Source organism: Aythya ferina (genome assembly GCF_964211825.1).
Source record: "Aythya ferina genome assembly, chromosome: Z".
In the NCBI taxonomy this organism is placed as follows: domain Eukaryota; kingdom Metazoa; phylum Chordata; class Aves; order Anseriformes; family Anatidae; genus Aythya; species Aythya ferina.
This window is the reverse complement of record NC_140299.1, coordinates 74657473-74674280: the sequence shown is the minus strand read 5'-3', so window position 1 is coordinate 74674280 and position 16808 is coordinate 74657473. Positions and strand designations below refer to the sequence as shown.

General features: G+C 45.0%; 1 protein-coding gene across 12 annotated transcripts in view; it reads left to right on the top strand.

Annotated features, from left to right (window-relative positions):
- Positions 1-15073, top strand: part of PALM2AKAP2 (PALM2 and AKAP2 fusion) — a 262326-nt gene extending 247253 nt beyond the window's left edge. For 9 of the 12 annotated variants that reach the window (XM_084504519.1, XM_084504525.1, XM_084504528.1 and 6 more), the window contains 3 exons: positions 4156-4334; positions 6280-6318; positions 11539-15073. In XM_084504519.1, coding sequence (XP_084360645.1) covers positions 4156-4334; positions 6280-6318; positions 11539-11631 — 311 coding nt within the window. In that variant the 3' untranslated portion in view covers positions 11632-15073. The remainder of the gene's footprint in view (positions 1-4155; positions 4335-6279; positions 6319-11538) is intronic. The other 3 variants (XM_084504523.1, XM_084504529.1, XM_084504527.1) reach the window with 1 other exon arrangement.
- Positions 15074-16808: the final 1735 nt, after the last annotated feature.

Sequence of the window (16808 nt, the reverse complement as noted above, 5' to 3'; positions counted from 1 at the left end):
TGCCACGTTTCCCTCTTTGATGTTTATGACCAAAGCATTGCTGCATGAGGCACAAGGCAGCGCTGCACTCCTTGGTCTCCTGTGTAGGAGCTCAGCCCCATCTGCACATCAACCTGGGAGAGCTCCCCACTAATTAGCCATCTTCTGTCATTCCCAGTTTATGAGCTGAATGGAAGGCTTTCAGGAAGGCAAAAGCCCAGAGGGAAACTGCAGTTTATGAATGCGAGTGATCATGGATCTTTTAATGTCAGGGTAACTCTTCCCTTCACATGGTGAGGAATGCTGGGCATGCTGTCTGTCTGGCTTTCTTCTCCTGAGTAACAGCTGTGGAGTGTAAGCCTCTGTCAGAGGAGCCATTTCAGCCTGAAAACAATTTTCCACTCTCTTTTTTCACCAATAAATACCTACACTAAAGGAAATTTCTCAGGTTCAACCTCAGCCTGGAGAGACTTTTTGTAGAGTGGGAGGAGAAGCAAAAACTCTGGAGCAAGATATTTTTTATATTTGTGGCCGTTGCAAACTTAATAATGCCAATTATAGGTGCAAAGAGTAGGAATAGGAGTCATACATGTGCATGATCCCCTTTTTAAAAGGAGAATTTTGAGAAATGCCTGAGCAGAAGTGCAGCCTGTGAGATCATGGAAGATGCTGATTCCTTGCTGTTTCATGAACACCAGTATGGAGAAGGAAAAGTTCATCATTCCCTTCTGCAAGGATTCTCTGGCGTGCTCATCCTCTGGACAGGACATCTCCAGGAGTGCCTTAGCAGCCTACTAGCCCAGCTCATTTGTCATTTGCTTTCTTATGTCTTCCCTAGTGGAGATTGTACATGAAGTGAAAGGATCTTAAAGCAGTGTGCATTTTTTTTTTCTGTTTGCTTGTTTGTGTTTGCATATTCATGTTGCTCGGTTGGTGTTCAAGGTCAAAGACCACCTTTCACCTGGAGTGGTAATGAGGCTCCACATTACAGGGGTAGTATTTTTGTAGATATTTGAGCTATCCCCTGACATCAGCACAGACTCGTTTTCTAAAATGAGCAATCTTGCTGAAGTACTTTCTGTCGAAAAGTTTTCTGTGCTGTGTAGATATCTTAAGAATGCCAACAGCCTCTGTAAAACAGTCATTTTTATCTGGACAAAGTCTGATTCTTCTCATCTCCTTTGTACCCTAGTTAACATGTATGCTGGTCCTTGGTACCAGTCGGTTACTTACTGGTGGCTCAGGCCCTTGTTCCCACTACTATCCTGTCACAACTTCCTACTTTTGCAGCAGACCAGCAGAGCATGCACAGCCCATCCTTCCTCAGGTTGCAGAAAATGCTTGGACACTCATCATCTCTGAGGGGTGGTTAAGTCATCTTCTTCAAAACCCCTCTTGCTCCTTGGGAGTCTGCAGGCTAGGATGGAGCTGACCCATCCCCAGCTCTTCCAGGTCTTTTATTTTGCACAGAGGTGCTAGGAGATGTCTTTCAGACACTCAACTGGGGTATAGCAGCAGCTCAGAGGTGAAAATAGGGGAAGAAATAAAGATAAATAAAAATTCCTAATAGATCCCTGAAGTCATACACTGGGGGCAGCTGCCACCAGGACTGAGGTCATGGAATATTTTTCACAGAACATAAAGAATTTCTTTAACAGAGGGGAAAAAACACAACTTTACAGGTGAGTGCCTTCCCCTGGAGGAGGAGGAGGATGATACCCTCTGTTACCACATATAAGTGTGACTTGGGGGCTGCAGTTTTTGCTGGTATCCCACAAATGTGACCCTGTTGCCTTCAATTGAGAGCACAGGTCCATTATTGCTCAGCGTGGATTTGGGCAAGGACCACCAGCAGTGTCTGAGAGGATCAGACAGTAGGCAAAAGTAGAAAAAAAGTCAAAAGCGCCTGTGATCATGGTGTGTTATGATGCTTTTACGCTGAACATACCTACTGCCTGAGAACAGCACTTATCTGGATGGAAATCTGCCAGAAGAAAATGAACCCAGCAACATGTCTACCACAGCCTGAGCTGGCAGAGGAGGTCTGCGCTGGAGCCCAGCTCTGCTCAGGCGCGTGGGGATGTCTGTGGTGGATCTCAGAGCCCTCAGGCCTCACAAGGCCCTGTCTCCCAACCACAGCCTTCCCCTGGCTGTGCCATTTGCCAGCCTTTCTGACACTGTTGGCACAGGTAGGATTTCTCTCTGCCACCCTCTTACTCACTTTCACCACATTTTTAGGTGAAACTTACGGGAGAAACTTGCTCTTCTGTGAAAAGCAGTCGAAATGAGGCTCTGAATCCCAGTTTTTAGTGTAATTCATACACATACACAGAGAAAATGGTTGCGTAAGGGTAATTTCTTGTGGATGCAAACCAACAAACCCGTGTTTTCCTATGGGCAAGGCATGTTTCTACCTTGGCTTCCCTATTTGTGAAAAAGGAACCATGGCACTGCTGATGCAGACAGCAGCACACTGCTGCAGGGTTGCTGTCACAGCGTGGAAATGGATGGGCCCTCTACTCAGGTAGGATGGGTCTGATTGAAGATAACAGCTCTCATCTAAAATGTGGATCCCCAAAACCCATTCTTAACATCATTCTTCAGGGGCATGGAGTGGAAAGGGCTGTTTGCTTCAACAAAGCTTGTCTGTCAGACTGAGCAGCCTGTGATGGGTCTGTATCCCTGGGGATGGGTGGACAACCAAGAAGTTACTTACTATTTCAAGAATGAAATAATAAAACGGGATATCTGACCCTTAACCAAGCCTTTCATTTCCAGCAGTCTTTTTTTACCCACTGGACATAACAAGCAGGGTGATGGTTGCTCATGGAAATACCCCCTCTGCTTGGGGGGTGCTCAAATTCCCAGCCTCATCCCTGCACCAGACAGCTTAAAGTAAGCCTGTAATAAGAAACTAGTGACGCTGGGGTTTTCCACGCTGGTCAGAAATGAAACAAGACAGACAAGGGGATTTCTTGTAATACTGACTCAGGTTTCACTTCTTCCATTAAGTACTGCTGACTCTTAGAGGAGATTTCAAGGCTGCTCCCTAGCGGTTACTACTGTTAACAACGGATTTTGAAGGAGCAGCTTGGTTTTTCGTTTGTCTATCCACAGGAAATTTCGTGAAAATCTGCATGATCTTTCTGGCTACTTCACTTATTTGTACGGTTTGGGGTTCAGTAGTGGTTTTGTTTTATTTTTTATTCCCCGTCCATTGAACAGTCTTATTTCAAAGATCTGTCATGATATGGAAAAGGGAACCCAGTTTTGCTTCAGCAATTGTTTTTTTTTTTTTTTCGCATTGTAGCCGAGCATATTTCTGGCGTGAACAGATAGGACCCTTTCACCCCTTCATTTATTTTTGCTGTCAGCCAGGACAGGACCTGCACACCGTATTCCCACATTCCCACATCCACAGCCTGCCCCTGTTGTCTTCGTTCTTCCCCGCAGGGCTCTCCTCCCTGGAGCCACCGACGCATAGTCTTCTGCCAGCTGGATCCTTGCGTGGTGATGAGAAGCACAGGCTGTCCTCCCCAGAGGATGCTGTCCCGCCAGCATCCACCCCCAGGACAACCCTCAGCTCTCCTGCAGCTCCTTGCAGTGGCCTCCTTGCTGTGGCCATCTGTAACTTGTGGGATATATCCTAGGGGAGAGTAACATCAGGGAGCTTTGAGCTCTTACAAGGCAGGTAAAGAGCACTGGAAGAAGAAAAATAGCCAGCACTCTTTAGCCAGCCTGCCTTCTCTGGACATTTATTGCACAGTGGTATCCAGTGCATGGTATTGTCTGAGGAAGAAAATAAATAATCTTGCATTTTTCCAGTATCTTATGTACATTTCCAGATCACCGAAGTGAGTCATGTAGGAGATAGGCCAGCCAGATCCTCCTGCAAATAGTGGTTGTGGGTTAAGTCTGCCTTGTGTCATGTGGTAATTTTTGCTGGGTTTTGTAGAAAGGTTTTGCAATGTTTTGATGTAGTGGATTTCAGGAAGAGGGGGAGTGTTTTAAAACCCTTTGACCATTCTGGTTTATCAGGTTGTTTCCTAAGCTTCATTCCAAACTGCTTCTTCACTCAAACCCTGCTAAAAATGCTTCTCCAGCTATCTTCTTTTGGGAACAACTTGGTGAGTCTTTGACCTTAGAGGAGATTGTTCCTTTTCCATGTCATTTCAGGAAAGATCGAGAAAATCAAGCCTCCTCCATCCCCCACTGCAGAGGGCCCCATATCACACCCTGACCTGCCGTCTGAGGAGCCTGCAGGAGCCCAGCGGCCCAAGAACTTGATGGAGACCCTTTTGGAGGATTATGAAACACACAAAACCAAGAGACGAGAGAGGATGGATGACAGCAGTGTAAGTGCACTTGCCTTTTCACTGTCTGCTGTGTGACGGAGACCACGATTCATGAGATCCAAGATTTGGAGAACAAAAATGTGTGTTTCCCTAGAATCTGGTCAGATCACCTTGCAGATGTTTAAGGGTTTTAACACATTGTAAGGGTCAGCATGATGGAAATGGAAGGATGAGTGCTACTGGGGTGTAAGAGAGAGTCTCAGTGCAAATATCAAAGGCAACTAAAAAAAAAAATAATCATTTTAATTCATTAAGTTAATTAAATTAATAGTAAGAGCAGTAGGCAGCTGCCAGGCTATTTTAACTTGCATACCATCAAGACCTTCCACTGGGTTATTGTAGCAGCTCTTTGAACTTAATGGGTCAGATCTGTATCGATGCCTTTGTTCATAGACTCCCAAAGTCCAGTCCCAGCGTGCTTGGGATTCAGTCTAAGTGGGTAAATTCCCTACAAGCAGTCGCTTGGAGAACCAGACTCAGAACATCTCAAAAATTAACTTGGATCCTTGAGTGTGCAGCATGCTGTTTCCCGCTGGAGTTGTTGTCTTTCTCCCACACAAATAGAAAACGAAAATTGGCCAGAATTTCAGTCTGGGAAATGGGCACCTGCATTTCACTTATTGCTACAGTAGAGTTCAACCCAATTAACATGTTCTTTACTGGAGGCAATAGTAAGAGGAGCTATGAATTTCATAGCTGGAAGTCCCAAAATTCAGGTGCATACATTGCACAGCCTGTTTCCCAACAATGCACAAGATGTTTCTCCTTCATACTCGTTATTGCTGTGAGTAGTCAGTGCAGAATATAGTGAGACATAGCATGAGATATAAAACTGCTTAAATGGATGCGGTTCTTGTTTTGTGTTTGCTGAAGCAGCCAGAGTCCTCCAGGCACTTCCCAGAGACGTCAGAAGGATGATCCCAGCTGCAAGGAGCTCATGCTCCAAGCAAAGTGCTTTCTAGTAACTCTTATTAGAGGCAGAGTCTCATTAGGTGTATGGAAGTAAGTGGAGGTTTGTAATGTGAATACCAGACCACACTGGTCTGGCAACTCCTAACCTGTACTGGTGAATATTATGAAGTAGCACAAGAGAACCAGAAGGAGTGAAATGTGCAGGGATCTTGTTGCATTTCTGCTAAAACATAGTAGGAGGGCTGACTTGAAGCACAAGCAGATGAATTCCCAGTGCACACCAGAAGCTTTCTGGTCCCTTCTCCTGCTGAAGCTATTGAAAAACCTTCTTCAGCTTCACTGGAGCAAGACATGGTTGTCTGCTGGACTCCTGTTGTGGCATGGAATGTGAACTGGCACATGGTGATGAGCCTTGCTTCCCCTAGCCAGTCCCCTGGATGGGGTCTTTGAGAGGTTTAATGTCTGTGGAAGTTCTCCATCATGTTCTGAGCATACCAACAGGAGCAGTCTGTAGGGTTTCATTTCTCCCTGCATACAGTGTACCAAAAGGCTAGAGTGGTTTCAACAGAACATCTACTCTGCCTCTCCCTTAGACACCACCACCTTCAGTTTCATGGCTAGCTTGAGTGGTTACAACAGGGCAGCTCCTGCTGGGGCTTGCAAGAGTTGGCTTTCAGAAACAGAGGGCAAATAAGGAGCATCTGCTCTTGGAAGAACCTCACTGCTCCAGCAAGTGGGCAGTTTCTTCCCAAGAGGATGTGTAGGCTTCAGCAGGTGAGAAAAAGAGAAAAAGCAGCAGCAAAACAATGAGTCAAGCACTGACAGTAAACAAGACTGAGACTGGCCAAGCAACATCATTTTTTTTAAAAAAAAAAGACTAATATTTTAATTTTTTTTTTCCATGACACCAAGTTGCTTGAAATCCTATACTCTGGGATGAGCCAGTTCTTGCAATTTATTTATATTGTTCTTGTTTCCTAGTTGTAACATGCTTGTTCAATGTACTAATGCTGGTCTTTTCCCTTTCTGCCAGTACACCTGTAAATTACTGTCTAGCAAGGTTACTTCCGAGGTACTTTTCAACTGCTTATTTACTTTTGCTTCTTCTTGCATGGTGGTTCCAAGTGCATGTTGCTGCAGTTTGCATTTTCATGCTGTGTGCCAGTGCTGTTTCATATCAAAACTGGGATGCAAATATGTGTGGGGGTCTTATCTCTCATCAACAAATGTTTGTGTGGCTGGTTTTCTTACCCCCGGATTCTAATTACAACTTCTGGCATGGGAGAGGTTGCAATTAAAGGGATGGGAGCTGTTGCCCAGGACTGGAGCATTCCTGAGGCATGAAGCAAGAACTTTTTGCCATGATCCCTGTTACCATTCGGCTGATGAAGCTGAACCTGGGGTCCAGGGAAGCTCAGACACCGCGTGAAACTGCTGTGGTTTTTCCTCCATCCCTGATTACAGGGTATGTAGCAGTAGCAAAATCTTAAGCATTTTGTAAGGAACCCGCACACCAACCTTTCATCAGTGGAAGAAGAGAGACAGATCTGAGTGCACGGTCTCAGCTTTGTCTATTTTGTGAGCCTGTTCTTGTCCATGTGCCTTGTGATGTGACAACACAGCTTAGCATCTGTGTTGGTCTCAGCTTAGAAGAAACACAGACCTGCTTAAAAAAAGTGTATTTTCAGTGACATTTGACATGTTAGCAGGTTGTGTGCACAGCTATTGTCCCTGCAAAGCTGGGCTCTTCCAAATGCAACAATTTTAGGAGGAGGAAGTTGATAAAAGATATAGTTTTGCAGTGTTTTTTAGGAACAATGTGCTCAATAATGTGGAGATTTCAACTACCTATGATTTTCTATGCAGGTGTATGTGTAAATCTGGACTTCTCTAAGGGTCTTATCTAAACAGATCCTGGTAATGACTGACACTTGTTTGGCCAGCATCAGCATTGCATTACACACATAAACTTTTCACTACTTCTTGTGTTTCGTAGCACATCTTTACCACATCAGCTGCCTTGAGACAAGTATATGATCATCATCTGTCCTGGGATGTAAAGACAAGTAAAATCTATGTCCTTCCCAATTCGTTAAATAGCTTGCTCTGGGTTTTATCTCACTGATACCAGCCAGTGATTGATCTTTGTGTGGAGTATTTATAAGGAATTAATCAGTATAGGAGCAGTGTACTTCCAGAGACCTGATTTCACACTGAGGCCAGGCCTCTTCTCCCCCACAGTACCTGCACAACAATTGGGTTATGGCCCATGAGTGTTCAGTAATGGTCAGAGGATCTGATGCTGTGTGGGAGGCAGGAGTTAAGGTGTAGATTCAACATGCCCCAGGTTGCACGTCCACCTTGTAAAAGGAGGTTAATACAAGGTGAAGGCTGGAAATCAATGCATGTGAATGGGGACTGGAGAGAAGATGTGACTTCTCAGCATGGCAGCAGCCCTGCAAAGATGTTGCAGAAGCAGCGAAGCCTGTGTTTAAAGCAAGCACTTTTGAAGGTTTAAAGGCACCACTGATAACTGTGTGCCTGCTCATATGCAGATTGTATTTATCCTTAAAACCATCTGCTTTTGTCCTTAGAACTGAAAGTATTTTCAGATTTACTGGGCATTACTCTGAGTTTGCTTAGTACTAATCATGCTCTAGGTCATAACTGCACTAAGGTAATACTTAGTTTTTTAAGTGACTAATGAAATTTTTTTGCTTACAAAATAGAAAACCAGCATACTAGCTTTTATGGCAGAGGACACACAGTTTATGTTACAACACAGAGCAGCAGCAGTAGTACAGTTACTGTCTTGTTTCAGATAAACACGTTTTGGTTCAGCTGCTCAGCTGCTCACTGTGCTCACTAGAGGTCTGGTATATTCGGGCATTAGCACTAAGTAGGTACAGTACAACAAATATCTTTGTACTGAAGAACCAGGTGTGTTTTGTCCCTCAGTAGCTGTAGTTTCATGTTAAAGCATTTGGTCTTCTGCTCCTGAGCAGGCACAGTCACATCTGCAGCAGCAACCAGTCTGTTTTGTACCTTCGTTCTTCTGTTTGTGCACGGGGCACTTCCCTGGAGGTATCTTTCTGCATGAAACTGTCAGAATTTAGTCACTCAGACCTTCGCATTTTCTTTCATTTGCAGCTTTTGGTTCCTCCAAGTCCAGATGGGAAGAATCAATAAAATATGAAGTTCTAGAAATTCTTTTTTACCTCCACATCAGACTTGCTGCCACTGCACAATAAAAATTAGCCTGTATTGTACAGTAGTGTGTTTCACTCAGCACCAGCTGGTGCTGTGGACTAAAGCATAGCTTTATTTTGCTTTCTATTCTCATTACGAGTAAGAGAGCAGTTATTATGTGTGTTGGAGGGAGATTCATGACAGATTGGTCTCCATCTCTAGGGTGGATAGATAAATTAATCTTGCATCTGACAGTGGTAGCCATTTCAGTCTTTTCTTCAAATCCTCAAATTATCTTATATCAAATCTGCCAATAAAGAGCCCTCTGGGGTTCTTAGCATGACTCCAGAGCTGTAACCACAAGATCCATGCAGCAGTTTTTTACCAAGAGGTTTCTACAACCTTATGTATATGTATCTTTGTACGTGTCCTTCCTTTGCGGCAATTTCTGTGCTCCAAATTCTTCCTCTGTTAATGCAGCTCATAGGCAAGTTGCCTTTCCCAAATAGGAGATATCTTATGTCACATTACTTGTTTGACTGCCAAGGCCTAACTACTAGGGCACGGCCAGCTCAGGTCAACAGCCCAAGGACAAGCAGACTGCTTGCTTTGTGGCCTTCCTTGAGCTCAGCCACCAATTTCAGACAACTCCAGTTGTGTACTTGTTTTCTCAAGCAAGTGTAAAACTGACACAGCAGGTCAAACACTCCTTTCAGTAAGTTAAAAAGATCCTTCTGGGGTAGCTGCTCTAAAGGATCCTTAGCTGTTAACTACCCATTTAGGCATACCACTAGTATTTAATAATACACCAGATATCAGTACATTTTTTCCTGCAAAGGCTAAGCCTGTGTTCATTGCCTTCCGTGTCTCTGACATAATTCTTCTAACAGTTCTGGTGATGTTTGCAGAAGAAGACAGGCTTCTGGGCACATTTGCAGACAGGTGGTAAAAGGAAGAAACCCTAACTTGCCTCTTAAGACAATGACGAGCTGACTGATCCAAAATCTTCAGGGTCCTGACTGTTACAAGCACCATCAAAGACCATTGCAGCTGGATGATTTCCAGCAAGGAAGACACTGACCAGAAACTGTTATCAATTAGATAAAATCCATGTTATTTTCAGCTAGCATAAACCTACAGGCCAAATTCATAAGACCTCACTTAAATATACCACAACTTTGTGACAGTGGAAGTTTTGATTTGAAATTTGTGCTGGATTGGCTATTTTTTCATGATTATTCCATTATGCAGGGGGGAAAACAACAATTTTCTGTGTTTTCTTTACTCATTATCCTGTCCTGGCTTCAATAGTCTCTTGTCTCACAGTATTTTCCTGTTGCTACCTGAAAAAATAACATTGTTTTTTTTTACCTTTCATTGCAAAACCTCAAGCAGCCTCTGTATTTTCCTATTCTGAGAAGATGAGAAGATGATGCCCTAATAGCACATCCCAGTTTTATTTTCTGTGTTGTTCAGAAACTCAGCTTGGGTTGTCTTTCCTTGGTTCGGGCATTCAATATCCCAGGCACACAGGTGAAACCTCCAGTCCTCAGCCTTGCAGCTGGAGTAGTTTCAGCACAGTACTTGCAGGCTGATGTCTCAGAATGATTTTTTCACTGATTTTTGGATGAATCGTTAGGTTTGTGGGCACAGTTGCCCTCTAGTGGGTGAAACAAAAACTGCTCAACCCTGTTTTCCACTTCTGATGGTGGTTCTGCAAAGAGGAGACCTGAGTTTGAGCAAAATCTCAGCAATAAATCCCTCCAGTGGACGTGGACCAGATTTGTAGCCCTGGTCAGTGCTAAGAAGCAGATGGAGATTTGGCTCATACTTGTCTCTGGTGGATGGATTTTGCTTTTAGCTCTTCGGCTTGTTCATAGTCATACTCTAAACAATCAAGGAAAAAATGCACTAATAAAGGCAAGAAAATAATAAAGGAAATAAGAAAGTGGACACAATCGACCTCACCTTCAGGACCCAAATGGAGGTTTGGGCTTTAGCGTAAATGAAGAAGTGTTCTTGTTCCTGTAAGCAGAGCCCCTAGCACATGTGTACTGGTCCAGCCACAGCTTATCACAAGCTGAAAGAACAGTTTATTTAGTCTTTAGTTGATTATTTTTATTCCTGACAAGGCCTGAGACTTCACCACATCTGGCTTTCTACACAACGGAGTAAAATGGCATCTCCCTTTCTCAAAAGGCCAGTTACTCCCCTGCAGTCATAGATGGTGCTGAGTAACTTCCAGGAAGCGATGAGGACCTGGGGTGGCAAACATTAGTTCAGTGAACATGTTTTTGCTGTTCTTGTTGTTTTGTTTGTTTGTTTAAACAAACTACTTTAAATATTTCAAAATGTCTTCTCTGGGAGGGCCGATTTAAAACCCACTGAGTGCAGTGGACACTGACAGCTCTGTAGTTTGATCATGGGGCTGTTACTCAGTGTTGGTCAGGAAATAACATTGCTGTGTGCTTCTGCAGGAAGGCCCCAAATCTCCTTTTGTCATACTCCTCTGTTGTCCATTATTTTCAGAGCAGCGCATCACGTACGTGCTGACACCATTTGATCTGGTCTGAATTATTCCTTTCACCTTGTTGGAACACATATTAAAACCTTCCTACCTAAAATAATTGCTTCTGTACATGCATGTGTGTGCACATATATATGTAATACACAGACTGTAAGTATTTTTTATACGCGTGTGTGTGTATATGTGCGTGTGCTTGTGTATGAAGAACATGCAGCTGTGCCAGGGCCCATCTCGTAGCAGACCACGCAGGTCCTCCTCGTGTCGGGCCCCTTCCCCATGTTCACGGAGTGTTTTTTTCACTCCAGCAGTGCTTCAGCCACAGTGTCTGGGCTGCTGCAAAGACAAAGACCATGAGAAGAAGATGCAAGGGTTTGGGGGGGGCTGCCTAATTTCGCCTACAGGGGTGATGCGCCATGGTGAGCATCTCACAGGCTCCAGCGGGTGCACCCCCACCTCCGTCACATCAGCAAGCGCTTCATCGCATGCGGCGCCCCGGTTTGCAGAGGAGGGGCACCCCAACACGGGGACAGGGCAGCTGAGTGACGGGTGTCTTCTCCCTTTCTCTCCCCAAACCAGGTCCTGGAGGCCACCAGAGTGAATCGCAGGAAGAGTGCCCTGGCGCTGCGCTGGGAAGCCGGCATCTACGCCAACCGGGAGGAGGACGAGTAACCACGCGGCAGCACCACGAGGGCAGCTGCGAAACCAAAAACAAAGCGAAAACAACAACAACATAAAGAAAAGATAGAGAGAAAGGAGGAAAAATGAAACAAAAACAAAACAAAACAAAAAAGCAGCAGCATTTAAATCCGATATTTATTAAATACACAACAAACTCTATGATGCACATAGACACAGAAATGATCCAGCTCCCGGCAATCCTAAAACAACAGGAAAAATGCACCCAGGAAATGCCCCCTCCTCTCTCCCCTGCCTGCCCACTAGGAAATAACCCCCAGGGTGGGGGGGATACAGGGTGTGGGACCCCCCGGGACCGGTGGGAGGCCATCTCCATGGGCCGGAGAAGCAACTGGAGGGGAGGGCTCATGCATCCCCCCAACCGGATTTGCAGCCCCCCAACAGACCCACCTCCAGGTTCTTCTCCTCCCACAGCCGCTGCACCGAGACCATCAGCATCACCTCGGCGAGGCCCCCCACAAAGACGCCCCCAAAGCACGACGATGTTGCCCTCTGATGTTATTTCTCTGAGGGGACTGAAGGGTTTGGGTTTGGGACTGGGATCGGGGTGGGGTTTTTTTGGAGGGAGGGGGTTCTGCTCCCCTTATCTAGTAATTTATCTGTTTAAAAGGAAAAACAAATAAATAAATGGGGAAGCAGCCATTGCAAATGTACAATCCACTAGGCTCAGTAAAAATACAGTCCTTGTGTTGCAAACACAAGCCATCACAATTAAGGAGTGGAATAGATGGGGATGAGAGCTAAGCCAAATGGATTACCTTAGCTTTAGGATCCTATACGCTTGCAATATCACCTGAGCTCCAGGTTCTCAGATCATATTTACATAACAAAGTTTCTAAATAGAAAATCTGTATTTAGTGGATGACAACTATTTTTTGATGGTGGGGAGGGAAAAGAATGGCGTATGTGTAAAATCTATGAAGATGGGTAATTTGAAGTAGAAAGGTAGTGGGAAATGAATACAAATAAAGGACATTTAATTTTTAAATGAGGCAATAATTGAACTAAGCCAGACTCTGGCCTAGGAAGAGGTATGAAATAAAGAAGAAAGATGATAGCTACATCTCTAACTATATTTATACAGCATAAAAAGCCTTCGGAGCAGAGTGCTTTGTGGGAGTCTCCAGGTTTCCAGGCAACACAAAAGTTAAGGGGGGGGAAGTGAGTGAGAAAGATTGAGCAAGGGAGAGCAGACGCAGGAAGAAAAACGTGACTTTTGCCATTCAGCCAGTGTTTTCAGCGCTACAAGCAGACCGTAGAGCCTCTAGTCATTGCTTAGGCTTGGGATCAGCAGTGAAGGATTAGTGTGCATCTGTGTGTGCGTGGGTGTGCAGGTGTGCGTGCACGTGTGCGTGTGGGCGTGAGGCGCGTGCGAGAAGGCGTATGGTGGTGTGTGTGTTATTTTCTCCAAGGCTGTTTACCAGCTACAGGGGTGAGTGCTATTTTTTTTTTTTTCTGAAAGGGGATAAAAAAACAAGGCACTGAGTTAATGCAGTATTTGTGATATTAAAATTTGACCCAACATGGTATTTGCATGAGTCACAATTGCAAAGTATTGACCAGTTTTGTAAGCTGAAAATTAGGAAAAGAAATGTGGTATTTATTCTTGTGCTTTGTATTTGTACGTAGTATAGAGGCTGCGGGTTTACTCTTTTCTTTTCATGCAAGCAATACAATAAGAGTATTTTACAACTGGGAACCATAATTTCTGGACCAGAAATGAACAAGTTTGGGAGGTGACAGAAAAAAAGAAAAAAAAAAAAAAAAAAGAAAGAAAGAAAGAAAAAAAAAAAAACAGGAAAAAAAAGAAAAAGGGGACAGCTTTTTTTCTATATAAAATGTTCTGCCTTTTTTATAAACAACCAATTATTGTTTTTGACTTATTTTTAAAAACTATTGGCCTCAATGCTGGTCCTCCCTTAAGCCACTCCTTGGTTTTACAGCCTGCTACACTGTTTTATCCTGAAAACAGTGAGCTCATTTCCAGTGAGTACCGATACTGTGAACATACTTCTGGTGCTTTTCTTAAACAAACACAGAGCTTGCAACCAAATGATTTTTCCCACACACACAATTTCCTCCAGCATGCGCTCTCTGTCCATGGACACTATAGCATTTTGAGGCCTATTTTCAGGGAATTGCAGTGGATGTCACTACAGGCACCCGTAAACTCTGTGGATTGTCTCCCTTAGTGCTGCTGAGCAAAAGAAAGCTCTGCTGGCCTGTTTGCTGTGAGGAAGGCAGCGAGCTTGTCTCAAGGATGCCCTAGCCTGGGTGCAGGGGGACACCACACGCACATGGGGGCAGGACAACCTCGACAGGGGCAACCACTGACAAATCCAGGTGACCAGCAGTCCACAGGTGGGTTCAGCCTGGCCACGAGGCTGTGGGAAAGGCAAGTGAATGGTGCCGCAGCCCAGCAGGACTGTGCGTCACGTAGCAGCACACATGAGTGCTACACACCTGTACCAAGAGAAGCCCTGTCTCCTTCCACCCCCAGGCAGAACAGGGATGAGACTGAGAAAAGTGTCCTGAGCAGAGGAGATGGCCCTGTGCTCATGGGAAGGTGGTCCTGCATCAGACAGTGCTTCCTCTGGTGTGTGCTCCCAGGAACTCGCATCTTTTGTTTTCTTTAAAATGGAGGTCTACCTTTCCCTCCTGCTCTTCCCACTGGAAGCCACTGACATTGACCACCCATCACAAGGCACCTCCCCGTGAGTTGCATTGACCCCCCTTGGTCGTTGAAGTGCAAATGACATTGCCCCCTGCACCGGAGGCATGCAGCGTGTCGGTGCCGAGCAGCCAAACCTAGCGTCCAGCAGTGTTCTTCTCTTCCAGAAATTATGGACACTCGTCCGCAGCACACATTCAGTGCTGCACCCGCACGAGTGCTATGCCGTTTACTTGCCTCTTTGTTATTTCATTTGCATGCTACCGAGCTTAGGTGTTTATAAGTATACGCCAGTAATACATATCTATCTATATATAACTATATCCAATGCAACCAAGGAGCACTATTGCAGAGTTAACTTTGTCTCCACAGAAGAAACACTCAGATCCTTTCCCGTGGCAAAGACTGGTTTTAATGAAACTGTGTATTGAGGGATAGTTAAGCATTAGCATTAGTGATTATAATCAGTTTGGGGTTACAGTGCAGGTTTTCTGAGCAATTCGTTTTAAACGCTGCCAGTTTGGGCTTCACCTTGTTCCGTACTGACGCCGTCTGAAGGAAAATACAGTAGCATTGATTTGTTTGGCAACCAAAAGGTGGCATCCTTGTCATGACTTACCAACCAGTTTCAACAATACCTGGCTTTCTGTATGTTAACCACTTAAATGTTATCCTGCTTCTGTTTTATAGTGACTGTGAGGCCTACAATGCAAGTATATAATTATTTTCTCATTAAAACAGAAACCCGTGTTGTGTTTCTATCCAGCTGACTGTGCCTTCGTGCCCCTGCAGGGTGCGGAAGCAGGGCAGCCAGCCAGCTTCGATGCTTCTTGCTGCTTGCCCAGGGCTTCAGCCCCTTCCTGCTCAGCTTGGCCAGGAGAGACCCTGTCCCTGCTGGAAAGCCATGGCTACACTTGCCCATGTGGGAGCTGGAAGGTGCCAGGGTGTCAGATACAAGGTGGCTGGAGACCAACTCTGGGGGCTTGATGGGAACCAGGGGGGTTCATGCCAACCACTCTCCCCATGCCAGGAATATTCAGTGCTTATTTGTTTAATTACAACCCTGGTACACTGGAAGAGGCTGAGGACACAGGGATCCCTGCAGGTGCTGGGCCACGTTCAGCGATTCCCTCACACCCTCTGAGAGCCCTCCTCCTTCCCTTCCGTGCGCAGCACCAGAAATGCCCACAGAGGAAAGTCAAGTCAAGTGTGGATTTCCTCTCTAGTGAGCAAATCCTGCAGATTTAGACATTGCACAACTCAGGCAGTCATGTCAGTGGGTGGTGGGAATTTTGGCAACGAAGTCTGCTATTAGCAGTTGCTGGTATTTGTTTAATTAGAAACACTTAGGACATCTAAAGTACCTGCCACCCCACGGTGTAGCCAAAATGGCATTTGCCAGTCCTCATGGTATTTTTGCTAAGTAATTGAGGGCTGTAAAGGAGACAATTTATCCATCATTTCTGGGGTAGGCCTGTATAAGGTGAGTATATTGCACCTCTAAATGCTGTAGGAGGCTTTAAGAAGCCGCAGTCTCCACCACAACGAGAAAGCAAATGAGAGGCAGAGTATCTCCTTGGCAGATTTAGCTTGATCTTACGCAGGGCCACAAGGTCAGGTAGAGCCACAGTGGTGACTACATCTGATTCTCCCCAGACCCTTTTATTTTTTGTTTTTAATCTTGCAGATGGGCGACACATGACCTTCTTTTTCCCTTTTTATCCTGCAAACAGGAAAAGCATAGATAGGAACCTTTCAAAAAACAACTTTGCAGCTGTGCTAACTGCCTTCCTGGCATAGCCAAGCATAGGAAAGAAAGCCTCTGCTGATATTGAGGAGCACCTGTGTGTTTGTGCCTTTCCTTTTGTTGTCCCTGACAAGCAGTGTGAAGCCACACTCCAACATGATGCTGTCCTAGAGCTGGCACCATCCTCTCCATCAGGTTTCCCAGACTGGGTGGAGGCAAGGAAACAAAATGTTTTTTTCAGAGGTGTGTGGCAATAGGATATTAAAAAAGTGGGGCACGCACCATAAGGAACCCAAACCTGGGCACAGCAAGCTGTAGCAGAGGAGAGATAGGGCTAGGCAGGACCAGAGTTACAAATATTAGCATGGATATTAGCTTTGAAGATGACTTTTGATGATGTTCTTGTTACTGAATTGACTACAGTGGGCAATTCAGGAGACTATTGGCAGCAGGTGGGTCCAGCTCTGTGCTCCTCACCAGATGAAAAGGCAACCTGATATTTCACATGGTGAAACACAGGGCAGGGGTTACACTGGCATCCTGTCACAGTGGCACCGGGATAAAAACATATTAAAAAACAACAATAACAACAAACATCAAAAGAAAAAAAAATTGCCATCCAGACCTCAGGGTCTGCTGCTAGATCTGTCTGAGCCCTGGTTACTTGGTCACCTAACCCACTGATTTATCAATAACATTTCCAGGAAGAGAGCTATTACATCAAGCATTAAA